The 11,590-nt window shown below is 36.2% G+C and overlaps 3 protein-coding genes across 4 annotated transcripts; 1 reads left to right on the forward strand and 2 right to left on the reverse strand.

The window, feature by feature from the left end:
• Positions 1-2,631: 2,631 nt before the first annotated feature.
• Positions 2,632-5,607, reverse strand: LOC116140708 (ultraviolet-B receptor UVR8-like). The gene is made up of 5 exons (XM_031426303.1): positions 5,440-5,607; positions 5,166-5,342; positions 4,789-4,824; positions 4,199-4,308; positions 2,632-4,115 (listed from the first exon to the last, which is right to left on the reverse strand). Exons 1-5 carry the CDS (start codon positions 5,522-5,524, stop codon positions 2,823-2,825), a joined length of 1,701 nt encoding a protein of 566 aa, XP_031282163.1. The 5' UTR covers positions 5,525-5,607; the 3' UTR covers positions 2,632-2,822.
• Positions 5,608-6,324: 717 nt separating this feature from the next.
• Positions 6,325-7,566, reverse strand: LOC116140713. Its single transcript, XM_031426308.1, has one exon. It carries the CDS (start codon positions 7,335-7,337, stop codon positions 6,618-6,620), a length of 720 nt encoding a protein of 239 aa, XP_031282168.1. The 5' UTR covers positions 7,338-7,566; the 3' UTR covers positions 6,325-6,617.
• A 499-nt stretch (positions 7,567-8,065) lies between these two features.
• On the forward strand, positions 8,066-11,253 carry LOC116140702 (peptidyl-tRNA hydrolase 2, mitochondrial). 2 transcript variants are annotated; one of them, XM_031426296.1, is made up of 8 exons: positions 8,066-8,198; positions 8,462-8,665; positions 8,837-8,897; positions 9,012-9,048; positions 9,467-9,544; positions 9,699-9,771; positions 10,774-10,813; positions 11,049-11,253. In XM_031426296.1, the coding sequence occupies exons 1-8, from the start codon at positions 8,157-8,159 to the stop codon at positions 11,096-11,098; spliced, it is 585 nt and encodes a 194-aa protein (XP_031282156.1). In that variant the 5' UTR covers positions 8,066-8,156; the 3' UTR covers positions 11,099-11,253. The 2 variants fall into 2 exon arrangements, with proteins under 2 accessions (XP_031282156.1, XP_031282157.1); XM_031426297.1 differs by having other exon boundaries at positions 8,082-8,198; positions 8,465-8,665.
• The last annotated feature ends 337 nt before the right edge of the window (positions 11,254-11,590 follow it).

Genomic DNA, 11,590 nt, shown 5'->3' on the forward strand with positions numbered 1-11,590 from the left:
TCAACCCCTAAAAGGCCTTTACAAAAAGGATCAGCAAACCAAACCAGAAAAGTAGGCCAAGCTTCAAAACCAACAATCCACATTGTACAAGCTAGAAGGAAATCCCGAAAACAAAAAACGCAAAGATAGCATGGACTACACAAGCTGTAACAGACACCTGAAAATTGCACACAACACCAAAGGCAGAGAACAATTGCAACAACTTTAAAAACTACACACACACAAGCTATACCAGCTGCAAAATCTCCCAGACAAAGCAAACAAAAACTGCAAAAACTGATGCATCTTCGACCAAGCTAAAGCACTCCCTCAGCAACAGCACAATTGCAGCATAATCTTGTAAAATACTGCATTACCTGCCACACATCCTATAACCAACAACCAAAGGCTACACAAACTGTAGAAAACTCCCGTCAGCAAACACACACTAGATAGCCTATACAAACTGCAACAACCTTTTAGAGATTGCACACACTGCAAGAAGCATAAAACTAACAAACCAGCACAAACTACCCAGAATGCAGCAATCTCCCGGAACCTTCAAAAACTGCAATAATGCAGAGTCTGCAACAACAACACAATTACCTGCCTAAAATAGCTACCAAAAGACAAGCAAATAATTCCATTGAGTGGGCATAACTACCTGCCTAAAATAGTTACTAAAATTATTTATGTTTGAATATTTTATTATTAACCTGGGAAGAAATATCAAGCTGGTGCACCAAAAGTTAAAAACAGAATAGAACAGGCAAATATTTGGCTCAAAATACATACGCCCAAAGTTCAGCAGTATTAAAACTAAAATGCCAACATACGAGAACCAAACCAGTCGAACAGAATTAAACGCAACTATGAACTAGACCCAACTTCTATATGGGATTTATAAACCATTCTAAAGCTCTCCTACAATCTTGCTAAATATTTAGGACTACGAAAATCTAGAAACAAGGAAAAAAAATTCCACAGTTAATCACATACAACACCAACCACAAGTATTCAACCAACAATACGAAATCCATAAATGCTTCCTCAACGGCAGAGCTAAGGGCCTTGAAATGGGCAGCTTCTGGAATCCTAATCAACAAGCAAATAACAAGCATCATTATTTAGAAAACCAGTGTGAATCATCCAAATAAACACGCATTTCTTCGATGAATTAATTTATTTAAAAAATAGATAGAATGAAAAAACCCTAACAACTAATTAAACTAAAAATCAAACTGAAAAAGATAATAGAGTACTACCTGTGCCTTCGATTCTCAACTGGCGATGCGTCACAGCTTCTGGCGAGGCGTGGGAACGATGAGAGTTTTGTTTATACTTTGTCGGCATCTGGTGAGGCGTCACGACATATGGCAAGGTGCGGCATCTGGCGAGGCGTGGAAACGACGATTTCGGTTGGTTTGGCAAGACGTGACAGCTTTTGGCGAGGCATGGAAACGATGGTTAGTCTTTGGTTTGTCGACGTCTAGTGAGGCATCGCAACATCTGGCGAGGAGTGGCGTGGCGTGGCGGTGTTTGGCAACGTATGGAAAAGATGATTCAGGTTTGGTTTGTCAGCGTTTGGTGAGGCGTTGCGACATGTAATGAAATTGGGATGAGATCGGCTGGGAAATTTTGAGAAACTGATTGTGAGATGAGAGGTAAAAATTGAAAGGAATGGGGAAAAAATGCAGTGTTTGTATTGTAGAGAAAATGAATTTGATTTAGGGAGTCAACTTATGGGAAGTGATATTTGAAGAAAAAAAATATATTTTTTTGGAAAAATTGACGTGGCCATTAAGTGGTGTGGTAGATGAGATGGCATTTGCGATGTCAATTAGTACTAGGGTTAGTAAGATTGGTTAGTGTAGATAGCATTACTCTATATCTCCTTAACGTGGTTAATTAGAGGGGTGTAACTTTCCTTCTCTGAAAGAAACCTGAGGGGTGTCAAGAAACAGCCTCGGATTTTTGGAGGGAGTTGTAATATTAAGCGAGTAGAGCTCTGCTAACATGCGCATCGTTTTACTAGAGCCGCAGAGTGGGCCCCTGAGATTAAATATTTTTTAAATAACGCTTAATAATAATTTTTTGAATTAATACGTAAATATTTTTAAAATTAGTTAGGAGCTCTTATGTATGGTTTGCATAATTAAAATCTTTATATTTTGACTATATTTAACTAATCTTGATTACTTAATATATCTTGTAATATCAAATACCATATATTCAGAGTCAATAACAAATTATCTGCAATAAGATCAACATTATTTAATCTAAGGCTTTTTATATATCCAACTAATTAAATCGAATCACATTACTGCATCCCATGATGCAAGTGCATGTGTATGTCACACACCTCTTAATTCATGCAATTATTTATTTATTTTTTCTCATTTTATTTTAAAATCTATAGACTCATGCATTAGAAATTCTAAAACTATTGAATAATTTCTCTTCCCAGTCTCGAATTTTAGCAGCCAATAAATTATCCATTTTCCTTACTTAATATTTGAATTTTGCCAGTTGCATTAGACTTACAAGGTCAGGATGGTACCAAGTCTTTACATGAATACATTTTTTCCTGAAAAACGAAAAAAAAAAAAAAAAAAAAAGATGATGACATCTGCATTTTATTTTTGGACGAGGATACATTACATTTTTGTGTTATTACCAATAATAAACACCAACTACCACAACGCACATTACAAGAAATCACCCAATCTTATAAGATCATGCAAACAAAAAAACCCTCCTTTTAATTAAACATATCAACAAGCTTCTGTTTATTATATGCGCAATCTTTCTTCAATTCAAACTAAAAAATGCGACCGATTAAGTTATATCCCTGTAGTTGAAGAATGAAGAGTCTCCTTTATGATCTCCTGGATCCTTCTCTTCATTAATTTATCCTTGACACTACCAACCATCTTTCTATAGAACATTTCCAACCTTACAAGCGTACTGCGATCTGCTGATTCTAACATGTTTTCCCATTCCTTTGTAATGTCAAAAAAACCTGTGTTTTTCAATGACATTGGAATATCTTGCTCTTCAAAAGGTTTACCAAAAATTGAGCCATGAAGTATACTAGCATATCTTTCCATTACAGAGAGTTTTGATTGAAGGAGCTTTATCTCCTCCATTGCCGAAGACAATTTTTTATCCATTTCTTCAACTCTTTCAGAATCCTTCTCTCCAGTCTTATCTTCCTCAACAGCAGTCTTCAGTTCCTCTTGCTTGAAATCCTCTGTAAGTGGAGGCCACATCACAACACTGGGAGCAAAACAATCGACTGCCTTACCATTTCCTAAAATCCCACTTCTACCCCTACCCCAAGACCAGAGCTTATGTCCATCATGTGCAACAAGAACAGTATGAGCAGCCCCACAAGCAACTTGAACAGGATCCTGAAATTTGGGTTCACGAAGCCCATTACACTGAATTAGGAGGGGAGAATAAGCATCGCCTGTTTCACCACTGGAAAAACTAGCATTCGGGCATAGACCAAGACCTCTTTCCATTCCCCACGACCACAGCTCTCCAGCAGATGACACAACGCTTGTGTGAAATAAGCCACAGTCAACAGAGATTAGATATGCATACTGTGGTAATTCTTTTACAGGTTCGGGAACCAATGCACTATGGGTTGTTCCATGGCCAAGCTGACCATTCTCACCAAGGCCAAACGTCCAGCACGTACTTCCTAATGTGTCACTTGGTCTCTTTTTGTGAGTAAGCAAAGCTGTGTGGAAGGACCCACACGCTACCTCATAAACTGCCCAAGGTGAGTCCTGCTTAAACATCTCTATGATTTCAGGACGGGACCGGGGCTCTCTATCTCCCAAGCCTAATTGACCATGGTTGTTATTACCCCAAGAATAGCATACTAGATCTTCACCTTTATAAGTTTCTCCAGCACTAACTAGGGCTAAAACATGTTCACTTCCACAAGCCACCTTCACAACAGTGTGACCATAGAAATCCCAGACAGGAACAGGAGTAAAACTGCTTACAAGAGAGAAACCAGCTTCAGTGACGCTGGTTTGCTGAGGGCAGTTGCCCCAAATCCACAAGGCCCCTATGTTATCAATAGCAAAAGACATCATTCCACCAGCTTTGACAGAACAAATCTGTAGTATACAAAGTGATAAGAAGCTTAACAAGTTTAACTCTTAACTTGACAAGGACATGATACATACAACACAATCCATACCTTAATTGGTGCTTTATACTTTGCTTTGGATTCATCAGTCAAAGAATCAAGGAACTGCTCCATCAAGCAGGGTACCGCAGAATTCTCTTCGTTACCACCAAGTTGGCCATCCATATAACAGTCAAGGGATGCAAACAAGACACGGAAAAAAGGCTAACAGAATAAAGTACTAACGAAGAATCTCTCATAATTTACTCTGTTGAATCACTGAATTCACAAAAAAACATCAAGATAACACCCATACGAAGCCCTAACTTTAGTGTAAAACTGCCTTATATTTTCCAGCATGAAGAAAAAAGAACAATCCTCGAATTCCTTAGTAACAGAAACCCATAAAGATGCTAAGTAAACAAACTTTGTCCCACAAAAAACTGATATCCTCTTCTATGGAGTCTACAGAGATTCCTTGGTTCCTTTTTATCCAAATCAGCAAAAGACTGCGAGTTCAGAACCTCTCCATGATATAATACAGAGATTTTTTTTTCTACTAACTGCCATCGTTTCATCCTAATATTTTGTATCAGTTTTGTTTTAAACCATATAATAATTTGTTTTCTATCAAATAAATAAATAAAATGTAAGGAGGATACAGATGTTGTAACCCCAACACCACACTGAGCCATCATCTGTAATAACATAGAAGCCGAAGAAAATTAGAGCATCACAGCAATATTGGCTTCACCTAAAATTATTCCATATTTTCTTTCACCTTTTCAATTTAATACTTGAACACACTCTACATTTTTCATCTGTTAGAGTTAATTAATTACCCAAAGAATTAATCAGTCATAATAAATTTCATTTCCACAAGAAAATGGCCATCTGGATATATCAATTACCATACTATCAAATGCCATTAATTATTGTAGATACTTAACAATTATAAATCTCCACTATCCACATTTAACAAGTCCAAACTGAAGTATATTTGAGCATCTAATTAAAATGAATCATAAGCTACACTGACCTGCGAGAGCAACACTATGATAAGCACCAGCAGCAATTCCAACAATTTTAAGCTTCTTATTTTCTGATTGACCAGAAATGTCAAAATTGACTCGAACCGGAGTTAATTCATCGGATTCAGAACCCGTACCAAGTCGCCCAAACATTCCTCTTCCCCACGTATACACACACCCATCACCTACAACAAGAACCCTCCAAAACTTAATTATAACCAACAACAAAAAGATTAAAAAGAAAAAAATTATGTATATATATATATATATTTTTTTTTTTACCTGAGAGAGCAAGAGTGTGAGATTCACCGGCAGCGACTGCGACGACCTTGCGGCGCAAGTCTGGAGGTGCTGCAGTGTGATCCATTTTCCCTGTCAGTAAAGAAATAGTGTACACTGTAGAATGCTCAAAGTTGGATCAGCAAGTGAAAGTGTTGAGTAATGAGGTGATCGGGATATACGTGGGCTTTATATAAAGTTTTTGGAATCAATGTCAATGGCTAAGTCGTAATTATCTAAAAATGTAGTGATAAAATTGAAATTAAGAAATTTCCTTTTAAGGTTGACTAGTCCACTGAAATTAGAAGCTGTTTGAGTTTGATTGGTGATTGAACCTTAAAATAAATAAATCAATCAATAACACTTGACCAAAAACAAAAGGATCATGCTTATCCTATCTATTTGTTGTAATTAGAAGCTGCATCTTAGAACACATTAGATATATTACAATCATCTGTATGTTACATTATCAAATATAAATAGTGATTTTTAAATAATTAATTAATTAATTAATTTTACGTATGTATAGATAAAAGCAAGAGGAATATTTGGAACATGTCTTTGCGTGGGTAAGATGTATATCTATATACGAATACTTGGAAAAGCATCTCAGACGCAAAAGTTAACGCTATCCCAGTAGAAATGTAGCATCAAACAAAGACGAAATTAAAAGAATTTCATCTTCGCTCTGATTAAGAGCTCCACTTCTAGGGGACTTCTAATGTTTCTTCTTACTTTTTCTGCATTTTTAAGCTCTTATGCTCCACTGCACGTGCGATGTCATCAATGGCCTTTTGTGTATAGAACTTGCCGTGTCAAATTAATAATGTAGCATAAATAGCTAAGAATCAACGTGGGTAATCCTTAATTAAGGAAAAATTAAGATATTAACAAAGAACTGAAATAACTAATTATCAGGAACGTTAACCTGTTCCTGTAGCTAAACATTTTTTTGTTTTTTCACATTAAGCTATAAACAAATGAAAGAACATCGCATAATTTAACAATTTTGATCTTCTCTACAGGGTAAATCCATTTATTACATAAATGAAGATCAACCTAGCGACTGATTGTATTTACAAATGAATTAAAGAACGTGATTCAATTTAACAATTCTATATTCTGATCTTACACTTTCAGGCAAATTTATATGATTTTTACATGCGTATCCAGCTAACTTGCTAACCACCGCAGAGACCGCCGCTCGTCTCCGCCGCATTTTCATCCTCCTCGCTAAAATAAGGCGCCAAATTCAGATATTGCTCTTGATCACTCCTACCCCTCCACCTTGAACGGCAAATCACACAACTAGCCGATCGCCTCCCCCTACTTCTCTTCCACCTCATCCAGCATTCTTCATGAATCAAATTCCTACACGTCCCACAAGTCACCACTCTCTCTTCCTTACCCATCTCTTCAAGACATATAGGACACGTACTTGTATCTTTTATTTCAATTAATCCTTCTGAACTATTTTCATTCCTTGCTCGAAAGAACAGCTGATGAAATCTATGGCGAAGGCCAGCCCCCGCCAATGCTTCCGGCAATGTGGGCGTGGCAAGTAAACGGTTGACCTTGCAGGGACGGAGAGTCTTCCTCCGGAGACACGTGTCATCAATAGAAACACCCAGAACGCGGATAAACACAAATAAAATGTGTTTGCATGGGGTAATGCGATCTGGGCATGTGCATGACGGAGCGGAGGATAAGTTAACGGTGTAAACATTTCCAGTGGCACCCAAGATGAAAAAGAGAGAATCAGATCGGTGGAGGAGGCGGAGCTGATGGCGGAGAGCTCGGCCTATACGGTCTGTGACGGGTTGGGTGAGTCTGAAGCGGGGCTGGGAACGGGGATCTTGTTGATCGGGAGGAGGGGTTGAACTGGAGGCAACAGACTCCATTTTGGGACAGGAAATGAAGTTAGTTAATGGGTAAATGAGGTTAAGGAGAAAGAGAGGCGTTTGAAACTCCGATTTGTAAGAGAATATTAGTGGTTAAGATTCTTTGTGTGGTGTTGAAGGACACGTGAGGAATAGCGGTTGGATAGGGAAACACTAAACAGTGAAACGTGGGGAACTGCAATTCCAATTCTAAACCTTGACTTTGTGTGATGACCTTCTCTGTAAGCCACGTTATTCAAGTTGCAGTAATAAAATAAGATTATGATTTAATGAGACGATAACTTGTTTCTTTTTAATTAAATAATAAACCAAATTGGGAGCAAAATCATATTTCTTTAATTAAAAATTCCTAAATTAATGAGTTTGCCAAAATGGTTCCTAATCAATCAGAAACATGGTCCATGGAAAGACCAAACTGAAATAGCAAAATCAAAACTATCTTTTAAGTGATTAAATGATTTGGTATAGAGTTTTTGATATATTATTTAAAAGTTTTGAGTTTGAATCTTCTATCATTAATAAAGATAATTACTAAAGTTTTTATTTAACTAATAGTTATAAAATTAATTAAGATACGTGTAAGTTGCCCGAACACTCTAATCATTTAAAAAAAAAAAAAAGCAAAACAAAATTTTTATAAGATTTAAAAGTTTTGGATTTATTAATTCCAACAAAAGTGATTATTTCAATAAATTATTAAAAAACGACGGCGTTTTCGTTTTATCTGCGTACCTTCCTGCCGAAACGCAAAAATCCTTTTTATCATAGACCGTTTTAACTATTCACCACTCAATAATAATCAGTTTCCTGAAGTCCAGGATGTGGGGTTCGTATCGAAATTCTTCTCAGCTTTCGAACAAGGTACTTAATAATCAGCTCTTATTGAAATTTCTGTAATCAATTCAATTTGTTCAGTTTGGTTACGGAGAACTGAGAGAATGTTTGGAAAGACAAGAGTAAAAGAAAGTAAACTTGGAATGCCTATGTTCCACTCCTATTTAACATAACCCAAGTAGTTGTTAGCCTCGGTTTACTCAACTTGTAAAAAAATTAAGAAAAAAGTTCGAATTTTTAGTGTTCTTTTTTCTTCTTACTGTTGCTTGATTATTTGTGTAATATCCTAGCAGCAAAAGCAAGAGAAAGAATGGTTTGCAGCGAGTTTTAGGGCAGAGAATTTCATTCCAGGGCTTGTAATTGGTTTCATTTTTGGGATGTTGTTGGATTTATCAAAGCCGGCTAAAAGTAATGTAAAGAAGAAAAATTTCTTGCCAGGGAAGCCCCAAGAACATTTTACGGTCTCGAGTAACGGTGATCAAGACGTCAAAATGGTTTGTTCAAGTGCTTGTTTGGTGTTGCTATTAATTTCTTATTTCAATCTGTTCAAATGTTCATAATGAATCCAATTTGGTTTGTGTTTGCTAGGAAAGATGAGGTATTAGTATAAGTGGGTTTCACAATTTTATATTTTTCTGTGTATAACTTTGTTCAGAGCATGGCAGGTTTTGATAGTAAGACAAGACCTGAAGATGGGGTCAGGAAAGATTGCATCTCAATGTGCTCGTAAGATATTCAAATTTGTAATAAAATTGAGGATTGTGCATTTGATCTTAATTTATGGTTTATGCTGCATATATCTAAAGTATTTGATCAAATATTTATTTTATGAATTTGCAGATGCTGCCACTGGCATGTATGCAGTACTTATGCAAAGGTAGACATGTGCCAATAATGGGTATCTTTCTCTAATCCAAGATCTTAAAAGATGCTCTAAGTCTAACAACTAACTTTTTGAAATAAACAGCGTGTGGAAGTTCAGATCTATAAATTTGGTATTCATAAATGAAACTGCAATGTTATTCCCGGTAGCATGTGTATCTGTGTTCAAACTGGACACTCACTTGGGTAATTGTTTGAAAGATTTCAAGAATTATGAACTTACCAGGATGATCAATAAGCTTAAAGATATGATATCTAACTTTATCATCTTAAATCATGGAAGAGAGCACTTTAATATGGAGAAAAAATTGTGCTAGTTATAATTTTTCATTTTCAGAGTTCTCCAGTCATTACTTTTTGTGTGACTGTTTATATTATCAGTTCAAAGTTGCATCATTCAGTATTCCTTGCAGTGACCGGTCCCTTTTGAGACAATGGGAGCAATGTGGGCAACCCAAAATAGTGGTTACATGCAAGAATCAACAAGAAATGTAAGCAGGTGATTTCATTGTGAACAATATAGTTTTCTCATAAATACATAGCAGCAGTACATCTCTTGTGCTTGACCTCGCCTTGGGCTCTTATCCAAAAAAAAAAAAAAAATTCCAATTGCTAATTTGTGGGAATATTAATTCTCTTGATCAGGAATAAACTGAAGGAAGCAGCTGAAATCATTGGTCTTCCCACTTTTGTTGTTGCGGATGCCGGAAGGACCCAGGTACCATTTTTTACTGTGTAATTGCAGAATCAATTCCGAGTAACTGCGAGACAAGTTAATAAGTATGTGGTGGGTAAATTTTGAAATAATAGAATATTGGCATCTTAGGTTTAAAAGCCTTGAGAGGGCACCTATAACTCCTTGAATTAGAAAAGTTTTGAAGTAAGCATCATGCGTACATGGATAGATACATTTATAGTTGTGTATCTTCTCTGCATGTTTTATGGCCGCATTCATATCTCCAAAGGCAGATTGTCCTCTGAAATATGACTCAAGCTTTCATCATTTCAAAATTTGTAACGTTCTGGAATTTGTTGGTTGTGATTGTGCTATTATATATCAAATTGTGGGTTCAGTTTTGGGCTTTTTGTAATTAGGCATGTACTGAGGGCTTACCATGTATAAACTGTTTGGTCACTCTGAACATTTCATTTTGATTAGAGTTTTGCAGGACACTTGGCTGCCATATGATTTCAGATTGTCTTTGATTCCGTTTTGCACTGAGTTTGCTGCAAAAGCATGCAAATTCAATCAATTTTTTTTCCATTATCACGGTGTCAAAGTTATTGTTGGAGATCTTAGAATGACAAATTTTATGTGCTATTTATTCTGACCTTGTTGATGATGCCATCTAGGTAAGAAACAGATGCATTAAGTTCAATGTGCTTTTTTGATGATGTCGCAATCAGTCAACAGCTGAATCACAAGTTGCAGCTTTTGGGCTGCAGGTTCAATTCTATCTTATTATTAAGAATATGAAAATGAGCAAACTGTGGCTAATGTACTGCTGGAGTAGTTGTATTGGCTTATACTAATATGTATAAAGAACACTACTTTTTTGGTTATGCATGTAACTATTGATACGAAACTTGGAATACTAGTCTATCATGAATAATGTTGAGATTTCTTCTTCTTTCATCACAATAATTTGATTTTTGTTTTTAACTTTTCGCTCAAATTAGATAGTTAAAGGTAAATTATTGAGGGTTTTATTTCTTACAGGTTTCTGCTGGCTCAAAGACAGTTCTCACTGTTGGACCTGGTATGCTGTACTTCATCTGGCTGCCAGAATACTTTCAGTTCTTTTACCTTTCTCTTATTATACTACTTTTTCTTTTGCCAATATTAGTTGACAATTGACATCATTGAAGGAAGCATATGAAACAAAGCCTGCATCACTGCATCCCATATGGTTAATTTTTTATTTATTTATTCATTTTTTTTTTAAATTAAGTCCACCCAAAATTAACCATAGTGTACACTATTTCTATGGGCAGGGCCAAGAGAGTTGGTGGATTCAGTGACAGGGAAACAACGGTTGCTCTAACTGCGTTGATGAAACAAGTACTCAGCCAAAATATTCCAAATGACAAGTTGAAGTGATAAAAAAGGACAATTTGACTAAATCCTCCAATTTAAGTCCTCATTTGCTGGCAACTATTCTGTCAATTGTGTCATGAAAGAGGTTTCTTTTCTTTGGAAATGTGATGGTGGTGGTGGTTGGTATCCACTACACTGCAGGTAGCTAAGCGGCTTTCTCTATATCTAATTTGGAGGGAAGTTTTTGTATTTCAGATAACAATGTACCTTAAATTGCGATTAGACTTTGGATTAGACAATCATGGGGGGTAGGATATGTGATTTCTGAGTTACATTTTGAATATTTGGGATTATTATGTATTAAAATTTCTAAATTGTCCTTTCGTGCGTGATATTCTTTTTGTCTGATCGGAGGGATATGTGAATGGAGTTTTAAGATACACGTTCGAAACTCTTAAAAAAGAATTTCATGTTCTTCTCTTTTACATGGATTATTGGA

The sequence above is a fragment of the Pistacia vera genome, unplaced genomic scaffold, assembly GCF_008641045.1.
Source record: "Pistacia vera cultivar Batoury unplaced genomic scaffold, PisVer_v2 Contig375, whole genome shotgun sequence".
In the NCBI taxonomy this organism is placed as follows: Eukaryota; Viridiplantae; Streptophyta; class Magnoliopsida; order Sapindales; family Anacardiaceae; genus Pistacia; species Pistacia vera.

What these genes read in the sequence shown, in the direction of transcription:
- LOC116140702 (XM_031426296.1), top strand. Translation starts at nt 8,157, where the DNA reads ATGTGGGGTTCGTATCGAAATTCTTCTCAGCTTTCGAACAAG. An exon ending in CGGATGCCGGAAGGACCCAG is followed by an intron (nt 9,772 to 10,773) that starts GTACCATTTTTT and finishes TATTTCTTACAG; the next exon opens with GTTTCTGCTGGCTCAAAGAC. An exon ending in AGTTCTCACTGTTGGACCTG is followed by an intron (nt 10,814 to 11,048) that starts GTATGCTGTACT and finishes TTCTATGGGCAG; the next exon opens with GGCCAAGAGAGTTGGTGGAT.
- LOC116140708 (XM_031426303.1), bottom strand. Translation starts at nt 5,524, where the DNA reads ATGGATCACACTGCAGCACCTCCAGACTTGCGCCGCAAGGTCGTCGCA. An exon ending in GTGTTGGGGTTACAACATCT is followed by an intron (nt 4,309 to 4,788) that starts GTATCCTCCTTA and finishes ACTGTTATATGG; the next exon opens with ATGGCCAACTTGGTGGTAAC. An exon ending in AGTATAAAGCACCAATTAAG is followed by an intron (nt 4,116 to 4,198) that starts GTATGGATTGTG and finishes TGTATACTACAG; the next exon opens with ATTTGTTCTGTCAAAGCTGG.
- LOC116140713 (XM_031426308.1), bottom strand. Translation starts at nt 7,337, where the DNA reads ATGGAGTCTGTTGCCTCCAGTTCAACCCCTCCTCCCGATCAACAAGAT.